Source organism: Corvus moneduloides, chromosome 4 (assembly GCF_009650955.1).
Source record: "Corvus moneduloides isolate bCorMon1 chromosome 4, bCorMon1.pri, whole genome shotgun sequence".
Taxonomy (NCBI): domain Eukaryota; kingdom Metazoa; phylum Chordata; class Aves; order Passeriformes; family Corvidae; genus Corvus; species Corvus moneduloides.
The window spans coordinates 13,797,090-13,816,390 of NC_045479.1; the positions used below are offsets into that span (position 1 = coordinate 13,797,090).

General features: G+C 42.7%; 1 protein-coding gene across 5 annotated transcripts in view; it reads left to right on the forward strand.

Moving 5' to 3' along the window:
• ITPR2 (inositol 1,4,5-trisphosphate receptor type 2) overlaps positions 1–19,301 on the forward strand; it is a 245,710-nt gene that overhangs the window by 18,139 nt on the left and 208,270 nt on the right. For 4 of the 5 annotated variants that reach the window (XM_032105470.1, XM_032105472.1, XM_032105471.1 and 1 more), the window contains exons 2-3: positions 11,113–11,183; positions 18,404–18,519. In XM_032105470.1, coding sequence (XP_031961361.1) covers positions 11,113–11,183; positions 18,404–18,519 — 187 coding nt within the window. Of the gene's footprint in view, positions 1–6,113; positions 6,133–11,112; positions 11,184–18,403; positions 18,520–19,301 lie in introns of those variants that run through there. The other variant, XM_032105474.1, reaches the window with a different exon arrangement.

Below are 19,301 nucleotides of genomic sequence, written 5' to 3' on the forward strand. Positions count from 1 at the left end.
TGTGATAGCATCACAGTTCTTCTAGATTTGATTGCTTTGGCTTGAAAAACTTTTGCAATAGGAGTTAGGTGTAGCCCTGGAGCTGGTCTGCCTTTGGTTTGTGAGCTATATACTTTGGCACAGGAGGGAGAAGGTGCGTTGTGTGTGCCTGGATTGTGTTTGAGACTGATCCAGAAGGAGGAACCATGCTCCTTTTTCCCAGGTCAAACACAGTCTGCGTCTTTAAAACCCATGGATTCTGTGGGATTTGTAGCATGAGTGTTGATAAGTGTATGTGTGTACAGCAGGATTGCACTTAAAAATGAAAAATGAAGTGGATATCATTGTTCACCTTATCGTATCACCAAGTGCAGGCTTTTCTAGAAAACCTGATTTCTTTGTTTCTCTGCCAGTTAATGCCCAGTAAATGTATGTAAGTGATAAAAGACTCCAGTTTTCCCAGTAGGAAGTGATTATCTGCAGGCGTTTTTCCTCCGTTACAGTGTCAGGATAAGCTGTGCGAGGAGACCTGGAAGCATTTCCTTCAGCTGAAAAGAATGCTGCTGAACTGGAGGGCCTGAAGGTAAAAGGCCAAACTCATTTCTTTGTAACAGAGCTTGTTGTTAAGACACACCTTGGAAGGTGATCTGACTGACAGCTGACAGCACAGCCAGAGAGTCGGAGCTCCTTGGTGCTTGGCAGAGTTGTTGCTGAGAGCTCAGGTGGACCACAAAAATCTGTATTAATAAATAATCTCTCTCATGTGCTCTGGGGTGCAATAGCCTGTACTGCTATAAATGTTTCCTGGAGTGATTTTTGCCACTAACACTGTCCCCAGACCCTGTGCAGGGATGGGGCTGGAGGGGTCCTGGAAGCTCCTCCTGGAGTGTGCAGCCATTCTGGTTTGAATGCTGAGCTCTGCTGAGCAGATACAGGGTTTTCTCAGAGCCTGGGAGAGTCTTTGGGCATGTGAGGTTGGCTGTTGTGAGTGTAGCCTTGTTGTGCTAAAAGCAGAGGAGATGCCAGCCTGCCTGGTGGTCAGCATGAGAAAGGTCTGCAGCAGTTTTGAGGTGTGAACCTGCTAGTTACGTCATTTTCCTGCTTTAAAATGATAATTATGAAAAGTTCACACGAGTGGAATGGGCTCCTTTTCCACCTTTAACTTCACACCTGCACAGAGGTGACTGTTTTGCCACCCTGTTTGTGGCTGCTGTTTCGTGACTCTCCTACTTCCCAGCTCCTTCTGCTATGGCAGGAGCATTCCCAAGCATTTCCTCTTCAGGTTTCTGCTTTGTGCTGCTACGTGGGACTCTCTCAAGCGAGTGTGTACAGGTTGGGGGTAGGTGTGGCAAAGGGCTCCCAGAGCTGCTCCCAGCAACTGGGAAAGCAGCTCTGAGACAATCTGGAACAGCTCCCAAAATGATCTCTCCCAGTAGGAAACTGGCTCTGCTCGGTTTTAAAACAAGTAAATAAAATCACTGTGATTTCTCAGTTGGTTTTTGTTTGGAAGGGTTTTTTTTTTTTTAACTGGCTACTGAAGAAAGAGAAAAGCAAAGAGACTATGCAAAAATACCCAGCTGCAAAAATTTGTAAACATTTATTGTTGCAAAGTGAAAATAAAAATCATACAATCCTTTGTTAAGAGAATTGGAGCACGTGTTGATATCTCATGTGCACAATTCTCATTGTCACCGGTGAGAGCTGGACACATCAAAGGGTGAGCAGACCTCAGTTCCTGCCTCCCAAAGTCATTGTCCCTGAGGGCAGAAGTAAAGTGCGGCTGAAACCAGCGGCAGGATTTTGGGAGCTGGGTTGCATGCTGGGTACAAGTTTGTTGGTGGTTTTGCTGTTCAACCTGAACAGCATAACCACTGAAGGTGGTTTTACCTGAAGGCAAAACCAGGCAGCACCGTAATTTCAGAGCACTGTCTCGGCAAGGGGATGGTCAGGAAAGGTTCATGTTCCCGGTGTAAAGCCCAGGTTTGCACCCAGTGCCAGGATATTGCACATCTCATGGAAAGGGGCTGTGGGTGGGGGAGCTCAGGATGTGTTGTGTGAGTGTGCTTGGCCTTGAAGACAGTTTCTGGGGTTGCTGAAGGAAGGTGCACTAAAGGAAGGATATGAAAAGTTCTGGGTCAGGTGCTGAGCTGCTGCAGAAAAGGGCTGTTTGACTAATTTCAGTGGAAGTACACATGTTCACACTAGCTTGGGACTTGTCCCCATTGTTGGCCTCTGAAATGAGGTGAGCCCTTTCTTTGTTTGGTACCCTGACATATAACAGTGTTTATAACATGGAGGGTTTTGTTATCTATATTGTCTGCATTTTTTTTTTTTTTTACTTAAGCAAAAAGTTAGGCACGTAAAATTTTTCTCTCCTGTGTGAAATAAGCAATGCAGGATGTGTAAAATGTCAGCATTTTGATTGAGCAATGTTTTCCACTCACATTTTTACATAGTGTGACATGGGTTGGTCTGCCAGATTATTGCTGTTTGTGTTACAAAATGGAGAAAGAACTTGGTTTATTTTCCAGGATTTACATTTCAACCTGTGTTTGCAGGATTGATAATTTGTTCATGTATATTTGTGGATGCATATATCTTTGTATTTATGTGTTTGTTTACATATATATGTTGTCGTTCCAGATGCTGAGGTTCATTATAGGCCTTTCAGTAGCATTTGAGGCTGGTTTGTTTGCTTAAACAATAATATTTTTACACTGTGCTGTTTCAGCAAAGTTTCCTAATTTTCTTCCTTTGCTTATGCTTCCTTTCTACAGTAAGTGTTGCTATTTTGATGAGTAGGTGTGACTGGCTTTGTTACGGGGATGAAGTCACTTTTTGATCACTGGACAGATATTGGCATTTCTCAACAGTATTTCTCTGGGTAAATCTTTCCCTTTTCATTAAATGCTGTTAACAGTGAACAATCCAGCCTTTCTGACTCCTTTTATTAGCATGCAGTTCTTCAAAGCAGTCCTTTAAAGTGGCCACTCACAAATACGTGCAAAGCTGAGAAAAAAAGCACAAATTCTTCTGTTGTAAACTAAACATAGAATTTCTTTGATTGTGATTATTTTCTCTATGCTGCTGGCTTAGCTTTGCTGTCTCTGGCTGAATAGGTAACTATGTAACGAGTTCTGCTTGATTTTGGGAGCAGTGATGCTGTTACTAGGACCACTTTTCTGAAGTCACTGTGTACCATGGAAATATAAACCATTCAGTGTGATAGGGACTGGTTAGTGAGCTACATCCTGAAATTCACATACGGATGCAGGGTTGCCTCTGACACCCTCGTTTTTAGTTTACAGTGGTCCCAGTGCCAGTGTTTCTAATGCATGTTAGGTTGATATACCTAAAATTCTGCTTTATCTGTGCTTTCTTATACTGAGAGAGCCGAATTGCAGACCTGTTATGGGTGGTTGTAAGGTGTGAGCAAGCAGAGTTAAAGTCATGTGTTCAATCTTGATTTTCTGATTTACTTCTAAGTAAGTGGTGTGTTTGCTTTGGGCCAAATCCTGGACTTTTTACAGTGTTTGCATTCCATATATAGCTAGCTGGAATAAGGATTAAGTGGAAATTCTGCAGAGGTTAGATTGCAATTAAAAACTTTGATGAATGACCCTCAGTGTGAGGTGCTGACGCTGCTGCTTCTTTAAACTTCATCCCGCAGTGCACTTTTGGGAAGAAGGGATGATGGGGATGAAATCCTGGCCTCAGAGACATCGGTGGAAGTTTTGTCCGTTCAAAGAGAGCCAAGATTTCACCTAAAAGGAAAATGTTAGTAATGGAAAAATTGTCCAGTCCTCCAGGTGATGTGCATTATTAGTGGGTCTGTGTCCTGCAAGCCACTACTGCCTTCAGAAAGCTTTCCTAATACTCATTTTATCATTTCCATTTTTTTAGCTTTAATACAACTTTCATCCAAAAGAGGGTTTGCCTGTGGAAGTGTTTTCCAATTAAATGCCTTTAGGTTGTCGCAACATCCTTGTATGATCGACTCTTACTTTTTGTATTAAAAAAAAAAAATAGAAAAGAAACAAAGGAAGAAATCAACCATTTCCTTGGGTTTATGGGAATGTAATTTGTTTATCAAAGGCACTCAGACAGACTGAAGCCAAGACCTGCCTGGGAGCAGAACACCAGTGTTGTGGAGAAGTGCAGCAGGACTCTGTGTGCATGGGGAGGGCGCTGGGTGGGATAGGCTGGCACACCTCCTCCCATTGCCAATTCCCCGTGGAATCACAGAATATCCTGAGCTGGAAGGACCCACAAGGATCACTGAGTCCAGCTCCTGGCCCTGCACAGCACAGCCTCAAGAATCACCCTGTGCCTGGGAGCGTTGTCCAAACACTTCTTGAGCTCTGTCAGCCTTGGGACTGTGACCAATTCTCAATCCCCTTTTGACAGCAGAAAATAGGTGTGCTTGGCACCACTGAAAATGACTCAATGTGTGTTGCATTGATGTGAGGATCTTGAAATACTGTGCAAATGTTCATTTACTTGGCAAAAATGAGCATGTCCAAGCAAAGCTCAGTACCATTTTCTTGGTGCATTTATGGCTTACCTATTATGCAGGCCAAGAAAATTGCAAAACTGAGACTAAAATCTAATCATGTTTTCTCCATTCCTCTGTAACCTCCAAATAACATTTTATTCCTTTGTAATCGTTTATTTTAACTCTGTTCTTATAATTTAATTGAAATTGCACAATATTTTAAATGTAAATGTAGCTATAAAAATGGATAAACAAGTTCTACTGAACAGAAGCTTTTGCAAGCTAAAAGCATAACTGGATATAACACAATACAACAGAATAACAAAATGACATTCAGGATTTATAGCCGGATTACTTAATTGAGCAGAAAAACCTCTGCTTTTATTCCCCTTGTCCTCCCTTTGACATGCAAGCCTGCAGGTACAGTTACAAGAATGTATGAATGCACTATCAGATGAGGGAGGAACTTTAGGGCTAATTATTTGTGCAGTTATTAGTGCAAATGTGGAGCTTCCTGCTTGCATGGTGGTGTTTTTGTTTCCCAGTATGTGCTTGGGATTGTACTTTCTGCCCATGTGTCTCCACACCATTTGATAATACAATTCAAAGTGACCCACGCAAGCATTTTTTGGGATGGTAGGAATGGCTGAGTGTTCCTGCTCTATGTGGCTGAGTGTTCCTGCTCTGTGTAGCTGAGATAAAATGCACCACATCCTTATTTTACACTGAAGTTGGTGCATGGTGAAATTTGTCTGCTGTTTTAGACACCTTGAGGAGTTTGGAATGTTTTAGATGCATAGAAGTTTGCTTTCCCAGGGTAAGGGTATTTATTAAACAGCTCCTTTCAACCTGTTTTCTGCTTTGTTTGTGGCAATTAAAATTTGTTCAGAAAGGAAAGTATAAAGTTCCTAAAGTTTGAGGCAGGCAGGAGCCAGATTTTGTTGTCTCTGTGCTGCTGTACCTCACTGGCATGAAGTGGAGTTCTTTAAATATCGTGTTCTGCTGTCCTCCCATTTGTCAAAAGGGCTTTTTAACATGGAATCCTAAATGGTAGAGATTTAATAGCCTTGCTGTAAGTGCAAGGAAGAGCCTTTTTATTTTCTGTGTGAGCTGGGATTAATGTAGGCAATCCTCAAAGATGTGAAAGGTGATGGTGAAAAATTTGGCTTTGGAAAGAAGACATTTCATACAGGGTAGCTAAATCACAGAGCTATAAATCATTTGAAGCAGGACTGCTAGTCAGAAAAGAATATGAACTCACATTTTGGGAAGGGTGAGGTAGGATGACTGTAGATTTTTGGCAGGAGACCGCTTGAAGCACACAAGAAGTGGGCTGACCTAGATGCCTGATAAGAGGCTCAATGAAATGAAAAGTGGGTGGACTTGGAGAAGAACTGGGTGGACCTGATTGTTTTGGCACTTAGGTATTTGATGTTTGATTTCCAGGGTAGCAAAATTTGAATCACCTATTGTTCGTTATTGGTTGGTTTCTTCGTGGTATGACTTGCACCTCTCTTCCCGAGTGGTTGCTGGGATGTGTGGAGCACGGGAGAGGCTTTGTGCTGCAGTTTGGAAGGCAAGAAGTGTCCTGGGTGGCAGGTGCTCTGGAGGAACATTTCTATGGAGGAGGTTGTGTGAAGGGACATCTGAGGAGCAAGGTGAGGGAGGCTTTGGGGGCTGCTCCTTTGTTCATGAGGGCATGTTAAGGTTATGTGGTTTTGGGATGTACCCTCAGCATGCTTTGCGAACAAAGAAGTTGCTGGGCTCCACTGGCAGTTAAAACATCCAGGTTCTCCTGCTGATGCCTGTCACCAACGTTGCCCCTCTTCCTGCTGCTGCCCAGGCCTTCTGCTGCTCAAAAAGGCAGTGAAATGATGATACCATTAAGAGACTAAAAGCTGAGCAACCTGAGTGTCTTAGATTGAAGACGTCTCCTCTAGCTTAGTTTATTCAGCCTTTTGAGGACTAAAATTCTCCATAGATGTATAAATGGTACTGAGTTGATGCCTTGAGAGGCCACCTAAAAACAGAGACTAGACAAAAATAAGGGAATAAAGCTACATATTTACTTGAATGACCTTCAAAGGTACCCCCTGGGGAGCCAGAGGCTACTGCCAAGATGGACCCCAAGGTGGATGACAGGTCATGAGTTCTTCGCACTTTTATAGGTTTGGTTCATTTGCATATCAAGGTTAATTCTCCGATTAAAACTTCAGTTAATGATGTAATTTCCCCAAGCTCACCCCCCTCTTAAAATGTTGGTTTACCCACTTTGGGCCTAGGATGGTCTGAGTGACCTTGGAGAGCAGGCCTGGAGAGGCTTTGTTATGTCTAACCAGCATGAGAGAGCAGAAGTTAATAGGCCACAGGAAACTTCAGAGTTACACACTAGGCAGTACAGGATTTGAAAAATATGAAAGTTAAAACCTAAGGCATCAGAGTGTGTTATAGACATCAGCAGCTGGGTCATGTATTTTTTAACAAGTTACACACACGTGCAGTTCCATGTATGGGAGAGTCTGTGCGCTCATGTGTTTGGTCAGGTATTGTTGTACTTAATAATATTGGCTATGATTATTGGGTGGAAGTGTCTGTTTGTAGGAAGAGACAAAATACATTTCAGGATGGTATTTTTGAAACTCAAGGCACAAAACTAAGATAAATGATACTATGTGGCTGCTTTCTTTGACAATCTAAAAAGCATCTTATACTATGAAAGAGACCTAAAATTCACAAAACCCACCACAGTTCCTTTCCTATAGTTTTCTTACATTGGTTTTTGTTCTTTCAGAATGCAACTGTATCTCAGTATTAAATCTAAAATAACTTAGCACTGGGAACAGTCCTTCTAGGATTATAGCTGTACAACTATTCCTTGACTCTTGCACTACATCTGCAAGTTCCTAGAAACCTTTGGTGTATTTACCTTTAGCCTGTGTTAGGTAAGGAGCTTGCAGGACACAAAGACTTATGTGGGATATATGATTCCTGTCTGTGAACCCAGGCACCATTAGACTTTTCTGCCAACATACCCTGCTTATCAGTTATACTGCTGCTGCTCAGTCCTGCTCCTCCCATCCCTGTGTCCTTCGCATTTCGCCAGAGAAGGGACAGCTTTAACTCCACCAGATGATGGGGGAGAATGAAAGGAGGGGAAGAGAGGTGCAGAACTCTACAGGTTCATGCTCTGACCACTTGACGTGAGGCAGAATATTTTTCCTGTGCAGTGACCGAGCACTGAACAGATTGTCCAGAGAGGGTGTAGAGTCTCCTCACTGGAGATATTCCAGAGCTGTCTGGGCACAATCCTGAGCCCTGTGCTTTGGGATGGCCCTGCTGGAGCAGGGAGGTGGCACCAGCTGCCCCACTGTGTCCCCTTCCAGCCTGACCTATCCTGTGATTTTGTGTTGATAGTGGAGACTTGAAACCACCTTTACTTTCCCCCCTGCCTCTGTGGAGAAGCACACCTTATCTCCTAGGCATTGCTTTAGGTAGCTCCAATTCTTGTTTAATGAGCCTTTGCACACTGTAGCTGTGTACACTTCTGTACACTGTGAGGCCTTAATGGCTTAAACACCTGCTGGTCTGTGAGGTTGGCTGCCTGTGGCACTATGATGAGGAACTGCCCTTGCTTCCCCTGCAGCAAGTGGAAAAACTTCCACCGGCTTCAGTGGGAGAATGACTGGGCATCTATGACAAGCAATCCCATGAGCGTTGTTCCTTTCAGCCCCTAATTCTGCAATTACTGAATACAAAGGGCCGTGCGTAAAGTCCAGGGCTGTAATTACTGCTTTGACTTTCCTGATGATTTATCTTAGGCACCACCAATGAACTGCACAGCTTAATAACACCAGTTACTTGGAGGGATTGTGCAAAACCCAGGTATTTATTGTGTTCAGGGAAGAACTTGCCCAGCTAAAAATTGTGTCATACATGTGCAGGGGTCTCCTTTGTCATTTATGTATGGAAAACTGAAATGCAATTGTGTTGTATGTGCCAGGTACTGAATGACAGCAAGAGAGCACAAAGCAGTATTGTCTGCAGTCCAGCTGAGGAATTAAACCCCTAGAAGTTTGTCAAAGCTTCTCTGATAGTACCATGGTGAAGTGGCTTAAATATTGTCACCGTAATTTGGATTAGTGTTGACATAGCTTGCACGTTTTATGGTATAATACAATAAATATAATACAATAAATTCTGCCTTTATCTGAAAAGCCTGGTCTGGTGCACTTTGGCTTCCTATTCAAACCTACAAGCAAGTGATCTTAAAACCTGCAGTGGTGTGGTCTGACAGTCACTGCAGGCGCCCAGGACCTTTTGCAGCCAAGCCTGTTGTTTGGTTTCACACATCTCAAATGGATTTGTTTGCAGGTTACAAAGGTCTTGAATTGCTGGTTGTTTAGCGCAGCCACCTCGCAGGTGTCAGTAGCAAACCAGCAGCTGCTTTTGGCTTGCTATAAAAGTGGGATTTGAATATTTTGAATTGTGTATCAGAGGAAGTGGTCTGTGTTTGAAGAGCCTCTTTTGTTCTCATCCACAGATCAGGCTGAAGTCTTGCATCATGTGCAATGTGCAGCTCAGCTCTCCCTACGGCAGCTCAGCTCTCCCTCAGCACTTCCTACAAGCACCTCCAGAGTAAACAAGGAGCTGTTAGGCTCTCTGAAGGTCATGCAGCTGGAATACAGAATGAATGGCATTATGTGGCAATTCTGGGAATTAAAATGTTAATTTAATAACTGCTAAATAAACAAAACAGTACTTTCCTCAGATTTTTGTCCTGTGTTATAAGAAACAAAGGTGTGAGAAGGTGAGGTGCTGAGCAAGGGCTCAGGAGATGATGTTCCTGTTCTGTCATGCCACTGCCCTGCCACATGTCAATCAACCTTTCTGTGCTCTGATTCTGTGTCCATAGGATGGGAGCAGCACCAGCTCCTTTTTCCTTTGTGTTCTCTGATGTCTTTGGTTCCTGATGGCTGCAGAACTCATTTATGGTCCTTATCTTTGTGCCTTTAGAGAATGCTCAACGGCAGGTGATTGGTATTAATTGTTTAATGTCTGTTCTTTGCAAGGCCAGTGTGTTTGAGTGCTGCAGCTGGCTGGCTCAGAGAGTGTGCAGGATCTCATTTGTTTTTCTCAGCACCAACACCTTGTTTTCTATCTGGCTTTTGCTACAGTGACGTACCATGCTGAAAGTTGTGTTTCACCCACAGTTGAGGTTGTCACGAGGGTGCACAAGTTGTCACCAAGGGACACAGGAGGTTCCTTGTGAGTTATGGTTGGCTTTTCAATATGCCTTCATCTTGACAGTGCTTAAGGTCAAACCTTATGGGTTCCTCCTTAAAAACCTTTGAGGGATTTTGTTGAGAGTGAGAAGTACTCCTTGGCATTAAAATCCTTTGGCACAGCTTCTGTTAAGGTAGTTCTTTCCAGTCAGCTCTCTGTGACTCCAGGCTTTATGTGCTGTTTATAGGAAGCTTTGGCCTATTAGAACATGGACAGAGCGCAGGATGCCTGCAAGACTCTTCCTAAGTCCTGCTTTCCAAACCTCACTCTGTTCTTGTTAAGCCTGGCCTAACCTAGACTGTGAAGAAACACAATTCCCTAAGGTCCCTTGTTTGCTCCTGAAGCTGTTTCTTCAATTCCCCTTCCTCATTGACACCTCATGTTTGCATCTAGGTCTGTTATGAGATTGGAACTGCTGACTTCCAAAATTCTTTGTCATTTTTGCTTCAGGGAGCTGCAGCCACAGTGGACTCTTTGTCATCTTGCTAGAGGTAGAAAATTCATGGGTGTGCTGGGGGATCGGCTTTGCTGCGCTCATAGCTGGAGGCAAAGCCTTCACTATCTATTGTGTTACTTGGCTGAAGCCAATTTGTGCTTTTTCTGGCAATTTCCAACAAAAATACTGCTAAGAGTGTTGCTGTGAAGTGACAGGGCGGTGGTGTGTCCTTAAAACATGATTTTCCTGAATAATTGTTTGAAATGGGCAAATTATTTACAGGATGCTTCCTGAAAGGGAGCTGAATTTATGTTTAGGAAGTTCTGAGATAAGTTTAACAATTCATACTTTTCAATTTCATTGTTTATTTACTTCTAAAATATTGCAAGAAATATATTAGATTTCTAATCTAGATTTTCTGCTGTGGATTAAAGAAATGCTTATTCATTTTAGCACAGGAAAATGTGGTCTTGGGCGTTTTGATCAGAGCTGAACCTTAATTCCACATGCCTCCTCAGAGGAAAAAGATTGGAAATGGTGAAGAAGAAAATCTGACAGCTGCAGAGAAACAAGCTGTTTCTGATTGAGGGTTAATGTCTCTAATGAAGGAAAACATAAATTTTACATGTAACATCGATGTATGTGGTGTAACAAAACGGATTTTAACTGGATTTAAAGGAAATGGGATCTGAAACACAGGCCATAATTTGGTGCAGTAGAGGAAATCCTCTCTCTGGAAGGAAAATGTAGACTTTTCTTGGTTATGCTTAGTAGCTGAATAACAGAGTTTCTAAGGTATTTTTTGTATTATGTTGGAGAAATGTGGAAGCTTCTGTATTGCTGGTGTGGCAGGTGTGTCTCTGCATTTATATCCACTGATGGCATGTTTTAGTGAGTGTGATAACTTTTGTTTTTCTAGGTTAGTGGATGACCGGTGTGTGGTCCAGCCTGAGGCGGGTGACCTTGCTAATCCTCCAAAGAAGTTCCGAGGTCAGTAACTGGGGATCATTTCTCTTTAATGACTAACTGATGCAGTTTTAATGATCAATGATGATCTCTTTAATGATGCAGTTCTGACTCCTTGGGCACTTCTGTCATGTAACTTCCCAGAGGGTTTGTGGACACAGGGACAAAGTTTCAAACTGGAACATGAATGGCAGATTTTGAGAACTGAATACAAAATTTGCAAAGGCACGAGAGGCAGGTGGAAAGTATGGAGAAAAGGACTGATTTTCCTGTGGTCCAAGAGTTGCTTGCTCTGTTCTGTACATGGAACACCGATCCCCTGCCGTGTGACAAACTCTTTGCTCCAGCCCTGCTCTTACTGTAGATGGGAAAGAAACTTGTGAGGTCCAAAGCTACTTGAGTTGATGGATTGTTTATTTTTTTTTCAAGGTGAGATGCCTTTTTAAGGAGTACCCCCAGATATTTTGTCAGCTTTTTGTTTTGCTTTTGCTTAAAACTGTATCTGATTTTTTTCAACTTGACCTTGTAGATTTGGATAATTCTGCTGTTTTGCTTATTGGAAAAAAATAACAGTGCGCTGACAACATGTAGTTTTTACTTCTTGAGTGCTAAAAAAGTACTCCTAACTGTGCCAGAACACGGCCTTACTAGCCTGATCCAGGCCTCTTTTGGCTTAAAAAGGCTTGGATTCACACTGGTTCTGAGACAAAGAGAGTATCACTTGCCTGATTTAGGGCAAGGGAAATGTGTTTCATGGCTGTTTGAATCTATTTTCAATGATCTTTAAGGCCCCTTCCAAACCAAACCATTCTATGATTTTGAGGGGTTGCACCGTTGTGCTTAACCTTAGTATTTTATTTCCAGTGTTTATGTATACGCTACTATTGCAAAAAATAAAGCATTTAAAACATTGGGAGAGTGAAGTTCTGCTTTCCCAGAGAATTCTAGACTTTTTTCCATTATATATTCAGGAAACATCAGCAGTTGGTTCCAGTTCCAGCTGTGAGCATTCAGCACACTGGCAGATACTGGAAACTGAGAAAGTGAGGGTGAATACTTAGAAACTAACAGTAATAAATTTCAGTCACTTGTGTGACTGCATAGCTTTAAAGCAGAGCTGGGAGTAGCATCCAGTGTGGCTTTCAGGCTACTTGACTGTGGTTTCACCCTCTCACTGCCTGCAAGTACATGTGTAATTCACAGTTTCCAGGTTGCACAGAATTTCAGGTGGGGATGTCTGTCTGTCTGACAATATTTCTGTCACTGGGCTACCCCGAAGTGTTTCTAAAGTTGAGCATATCCCGGTTTCTAGATGAGACCAAGGTCACTGGGAAGGATTTGTGGTAGGGTAACTGCAGAGTACACCCAAATGCCTACAATTAAGGATCTTAGAAAGACAACCATAATTTTTTCACTGTCTAGTGTTTGAGGGCCTGATTTTATAACCTCAGTACATTAGAGTTCTTTTCTTGCAGCTCTGTGTTGTTCATTTCTAACTTCAAAAGGCAAAGAAAGAAAAAGTTGGTAGGTTTCTGTGTTGATGATTTGGGCACTTAGATGCAGGGTGGAAGCTGAATGAACTCCCAGCACTAATGGTTTGCCATCAGAGGTGGCAGCACATGAGGAGCAGATGTCAGAGGGGGCTGGGACACTGACAAATGCACAGCTGTTTTCTGCTGCTGTGGAAAGCAAGGGCTGTATCCTGAGCTACATCCCAGCTTCCATAGGCGAATGGTTTCCATTAGTTGTGGACAGTTTTGGCTCTGTCCCTTATTGTAACCTCTGTCTGTTGCTTGCTTAACACATCCCTTTATCTCCAGTTGCCTCTGCTCCCTCTTCTCCACAGCATCAAACCTTTCCTTTCCTCTAACTCAGATCCTCCTCTTTTAGGGGATTCCCTCTTCTCCCTCTCCCTCCCCGGCCCAAAACTTTTTAGTAGATACTCTCCTCCTCCTCCCTGCTGCCTCTTTGCTCCCTTGGCAGCCTTTCTTGCAGTCACTCCTTAGCTCTCTCTACTTTATAGTGCACCCATAGCTGACTTAATTTTGGGACTGCTGCCATGGTGGTAGCATGCAAATTTGGATGAGCTGCAGCACAGAATGATTTGGATTGGAAGGGACCTTAAAGCCCATCTCATTCCAGTCCCCTTCCACTATCCCAGGTTGCTCAGAGCCCTGTCCAACCTGGCCTTGGACACTGCCAGGGATGGGGCAGCCACAGCTTCTCTGGGCAACCTGTGCCAGGGCCTCCCCACCCTCGCAGGGAACAATTTCTTCCTGCTATCCAATCTAAACCTGCTCTCTGTCAGTGTGAAGCCATTCCCCCTTGCCCTGTCATTCCAGGCCCTTTTAAAAAGTCATTTTCCATCCAGCTTTCTTGTAAGTCCCCTTTAGGTACTGAAAGGTGCTATAAGATCTCTAACAGCTGTAGGAGAAACTAAATTAGTGAAAAGTAAGTTTTGTCACATTAATTTATGCAACCCACCCTTCTATAGCATCATGGCTATAGTGTTAGGGGCTGCATCGAATATCATTTTCCTGCTCCTTCAAGTATCCATAATCAATGTGTGTTCAGGAAGATAGCTGCAGAAAAGATAAATCCATCATTTGGATGTTGTCTCCTTCAAGTCAAATTCTAAGTGTGGGAACAGCAGGAGCTTTGCTGAGAGCCCAGCAGAAACTTGCTGTCTAGTTGATGTTTAGTGCCTTGTACCACGGAGGTGCCTCTACCATGAGGGCAGCCAAAAGCACATCTCTGCCATACTTTGCTAAATTTCTTAGCTCGGTTCAGAGTCTTGAGGCAAAAGAGTTGCTAAATGTTGTTTTTATAACCAAGAAATGTAAGCAAAATCCGTATTTTTCTCCCCAAGAATCTTCTGGGAAATAGCTTTCAGTTAAAGCAGCAAAGTTAACAAACCAAAAAAAAGCTGCTTTAAGTAGGTTCTTGACATGAAAGGAAGACTTAGGCATGAATGATTAATTGAATGATTAGACATAAGCAACTGAAAATAGCATCTAAGAGCAGGATGAGCAGGGCCTCTTCAGTAATAGGAACTGCTGTCTGTATGGTTTACAATGTTTTTATCACTGATAGCTGAACTGGCGTTGATTTGAGGTTAGAGCATGACCTGGGAGTCAAAGAAGTATGAGAAAAACATGTTTCTAACAAGATGTTTAGATTTCAAGGACTGACGCTGAAAATTAATATCACAGAGGACTGTGTCTGCTCTTTTTTGGCAATATTTTATCAACCCTTTCCCCAGTGGGAGGGACAAAAAGAAAGATTGTGTTTCTGAACTGCTTGTATCTCCCCTACAGGGTTCACTCAGAGATCAAATTAAGGTATTGAGCTGTTGGCCTGAACTGGAAGCCTGTGTAAAGAGGCTCAAAATAGCAGTTTCGGTTTTGTTACGTGTTTACTTTCTTTTTTTTTTTTTGAGTGGGTGGTTGCTATTTTCGTTGTTTCAGAACGTCCTGCAGCACGGAGTGTTGTTAAGTGAAGAAAGATGTGGTTGCTTCTCATTTTGTGTCCATATGAAGAAGCTGTGCTCCCCATTCCTCCCCCAGTCACACTGGGATGAACCTGGTGTGGCTCTGTGTCCACCAGGGTGCACATCCAGATTTGCATCAGTGCAGAGGAGGGCAGAATTTGGTCCCACACGTGTTTCCCGAAGCCTGGTGAAAAAACCCCACTACTCTTTTACTGTATTGCAGTTGAATTGAAGGGACTGATCAAACCAGGTGCATCTTGTCTTAATTCCAGTTGAAGCTGGTGAGATCCAAGGCACTGAGTGTTGTGGTGGAAATGGTGACTGTGCTGCAGGGCTGGGTTCACAGAGATTGGGAAGAACAGTGTGTGCCAGGAGTCGTGCACCTCTGAAGAAAAGTTGCATCATGAGCCACAGAACTGCAGGTTTCCTTAGTCTGTGACCCTAAAAACACTTCAGCTTGATGCTCCTATCTCCAGTAGGAAACACTTTCAGCTTCCAAGGTGTACAACAGCACAGATAAGACCTGCTTGTTGGTCAGATTTAGCAACTCTGGAAAAGGAGCATGAATCTCTCTCCTATTTTAAATGTAAAATGACCTAAACTGGTCTAAACTTCCTTACTTTTAACTTGTATTCCTTTCTTTTCTTGAGGCTTCTCAGTGAAAGTGATGCTTGAATTCCTAAATATCCTCCCTTTGCCTTAAAGGTTTTAGTCTGATCTAAGGTTTGTCTGATATTGTTCTTTTGTCTTCTTTCCCTTCCATTACCTTCCTCTGCACTCTCTCCTTTCCTTCTCCCACCCATTCCTCTTCCATCTGCCATTTTTCTTTTTACTTGCCTTCTACATAATTTTGGTTTATCCTTTTATTTTCTTCTTGTTTCTCTCAGTTCCATAATTGCTTTAATTTGCTTCTTGGACTCCTGATAGCTTTTTTTGTTGTCCTGCCTAGGACTCTTCATTGCCCCACTCCTTGCTCCCTCACATTTTTCCCTTTTCATTTTCACATTAGTTCTTTTTTACCTGTCTATTTTTTTTTCCAAAACAAGTAGATTTGTACACACTGTGATTTTATAGCCCTGTCACTTCCACTGACCCATTTCTCTGGTTTTAGTAAAGCAATGTGATAATTTCTCTAGTTCTGTAGACCAAAGAAATCTTCCATGATGGCCCAGAGTTGAATTTCTAACACTTAAAAAAAACCCCAAGAGAGGGCAGGGAGAGAAAGCATCTGACAAATATTGTTCTAAACCATCTTTATCCAATATCAAGAAACATTTAAAGGGCATAATAGGACTTATTTTCCTTTTCAGACTTCCTGAGTGAAGGTGCTATTTGCTTACCTTTGATATTGCCTCCTTAATTAGTCCTCAGGAGGAGAAGCATTTATGTAAAACTTCATAAAGTAATGGATTGGGAACAAGAACTATCTGGGAATGTCTGGAGAAGTCAGAAGAGACGTTCTGTCTCGTGAGTGGGTTGCTAGACTGACCTCCAGGAGGGAATGCCTTTTTGATCTGCTGTGTGGTGGAAATTTGCTTTATAATCTTATGCCTCAGTTTCTCTTTTTTTCCTGTTTATTTGAACTGTAGCATCTCTAGGGCAGGCACCGTTCCACCCCCTCACAATGTTTAGGATCATGAAGCTTGCATTTACATAGTTTTGTTACTCTAATAAAATAAATGGAAAAAAACAACCTAACGAAAAACTATGACATGACCTGGTTTCAATGTATCTGGAATCCTAAAAAGTAAAATAAAACAGGAAAAAACCTTGTCTGGGAACAAATAATATGATTTTTTTTTAAGTCTATAAATTGAGGGAAATATAACTGAAGTAATACTGGTTTGAAAAAGGTCCTCTGCAGAGTGGTAGCACCGTGCTCTGAGACTCCGCAGGAGGATGGGAAGCACTGTGTTTACTCAAAGTAGCAGGATATGTGGGGAGTAACAGAAATGAAGACTGGTCCTATAAAAAGAATGTATTGTTACTTCAGAGAAATAAATGTTTCATGAAGCCTTCTGAGAAGGCATGTTAATTATAGATTGTGACAGAAAATACTAGCAGACTCTTTGTCTTCTGAGCCGAAATCCTGATACTTCAGGTAAAATATCCTATAATATACAATATGAGTTAATGGTACACAGCACTTTGGGTTTTTTTTTTCACCTTCTTAGTTTCCAGGATATTGTAAAAATTATGTGGGAATTATGTATTCTAGGTTGTGTGATATAATTCCCATTATAAATGTGAAATGAAAGCAAACACCTTTGCAGAGTGGCTGGGTTTGCTTTGATAAGGATTTGTAGGACTTTTTCCTTGGAACAGCAACTCAGGGCTGCGAGGAAGGGGCAAATCCGTGAGCACTTTGGGTCAGTGCCAAGGAAAGTTCTGCCACTGGGGCAATTTTGTATGAACAAGCTTTGCTGCTTGAATAAGGGCTGGGTCAGTCCTCAGCCAGGGCTTGGCCATCTGTGTCAGTGAAATCTGGAGGGCTCGTAGTTTGGGACAAACCTTCCTTTGACATCCACAGACTGCAGCCCATGTTGGGGAAGAGTTTCACCCTACAACACCCAGGCAGTCCTGGTTGTCCTTACAACTCCCACAGCAGAACTCTTCCCTCTTCTTGCCTGTTAATACACATGGTGTGCGAAAGAACAATTATCAACATTTGCTATGTGAAATCTCTGTCAAGTCTTGCTGCTTTCAGAGCAGCTGATGATTGTTACCGTGCAAGACTAGGTGTTGTTTATAATTCTAAAAGTAATTGGCTTTGGATGAATCACAAGCCTCTGTTTCCAGTTTATAGGACTGCCACTGGACAAAAAAAAAAACCAAACAAAAACTCTTGAGTCAGGGAATTTCACAAAATTCAGTTTCTTGCCAATTAACATTAACTTTCAATTATTGATTACGGTATTGGAAAATAAAGATGAGTAATTGGACAAACATTTAGGGGAGTACCCTTTGCCTTCATTCCAGACATCTCTCCCTTTTCTTGATCTGCAGCCCCCTCTCTCCACATGGGGAGGTGGTGGGGATGGGATGAGGGTTGGTGTGTTGAGATTCTCTTTGCTTTGCTGCTCCTCATTTCTTACTCAGCAACTCAGCATTGGCTGCAGTCTCCTCCTTCTCCTCCTCCTCCTTCTTGTCCTCTTCTCTCATTTGCACAGCCACCCTGCTCAGGTGGCTCCTCTCTCCTCACCTGCTTTTTTCCTGGTGTGTTGGACAGTGGTGATGTTCAGCTTGTGTCACTCTGATTAAAAAACCCCAACAGTAGAAACAACTCAGTGAAGGCACGTGGAGACCCAAACTCTGTGTGAACCTGCTGGCTGGCTGGCAGCTGAATGCCCCTGCCATCCTTGGATTCAGCAGTGCCAGGAGGAGTTGGCCAAGCCAGGTGTGTGGCATACAGATAGCAGGACTGTTCTTCCAAGGTTTCACATGCCTTCGAACAGTGCATCTGTGCTGTTGGGGTGCTAATAAAGCAGCAGGCAGATATGGCGGGATCACAGCCTGGGGCTCTTGCAGAGGCTGCACAAAGTGGGAATGTGTGGGGCTTTAAAGGCTTTAGGTTCAACTCTAATGTTGTGCCACCCTGTTTGTGGTATCATTGCCACCAAGCTGACTTGGTGGCTATGTTTAAACACTGATATCTGGACATTCCTGGACAAGAAAACCTAACCAAAGCATACTTACAAATGAAGGAAATGTCGTTCAACATGACTTAGGAGTATTTCTTTCAATCTTTCCCCAGACTGCCTTTTCAAGGTGTGTCCTATGAACAGATATTCAGCCCAGAAGCAGTACTGGAAAGCCAAGCAAGCCAAACAAGGAAACCATACTGAAGCAGCGCTGCTGAAGAAACTTCAAGTAAGAGACATCTGTATTTGTAATCTTATCTCAATCTGCAGGCTGTAGAATTACAATAGCACCAGAAAGAATAATAACAAGTGCCTTGGGAACCACTGTGATGGGTATTATTATGCCACCATAGCAACTCTATAATTCTCCTTAGCTCTCCTACCTCCTGACTGGCATTTATAGCCCCTGGTCTGGTGTTTATCTTGCTTTGGGCTGGGGGTATTGCTTTTGCTGTAAGCAAGATAGTGCTTTCAGAAGTTTTATGAAGTAAAAATGGAGTTTTTAAAATCAGGACAGAGCCCTAGTTTAAATAATGCTGGAAATCCTTACCAGGAATTAGGTAGAAGAGTGGACAAAGAGATGTCCTCAATGCTTTAGCCAGGAAATTCCTCAGAATTGTGTTTGTCCTTGCCTTTAGTCTAGGTGATTCTTTTGTGAACCCTTTTGCAGACTGTATTTTGCTTCAAATACAGTGTGTATGGAGCAACTCCTCCATCTCTGAAAAACAGCTGGCCTGATGGTATAACTGAATGCATGAAACTAAGAGAAAGCAAGGTCCTGTCAAACCTGGATGACAGTTTTGTGGGCAGTGGAGAGGCCACCAGTGCTTCCAGTTAAAAACAGCAGGAAAGGCACATGGTGTGTAGCCAGAGTTACACAGCAATTAGTGCTAGGAGCTGAGAGTTTGCTCTGCATCTGTGTTTGACCCAGACTATTGTGTTTAATCTTGATGTTGCCATGTGTGACCTACTGTTTTTGTTTTGTTATAAAGTCCATGTGTTTATATACAA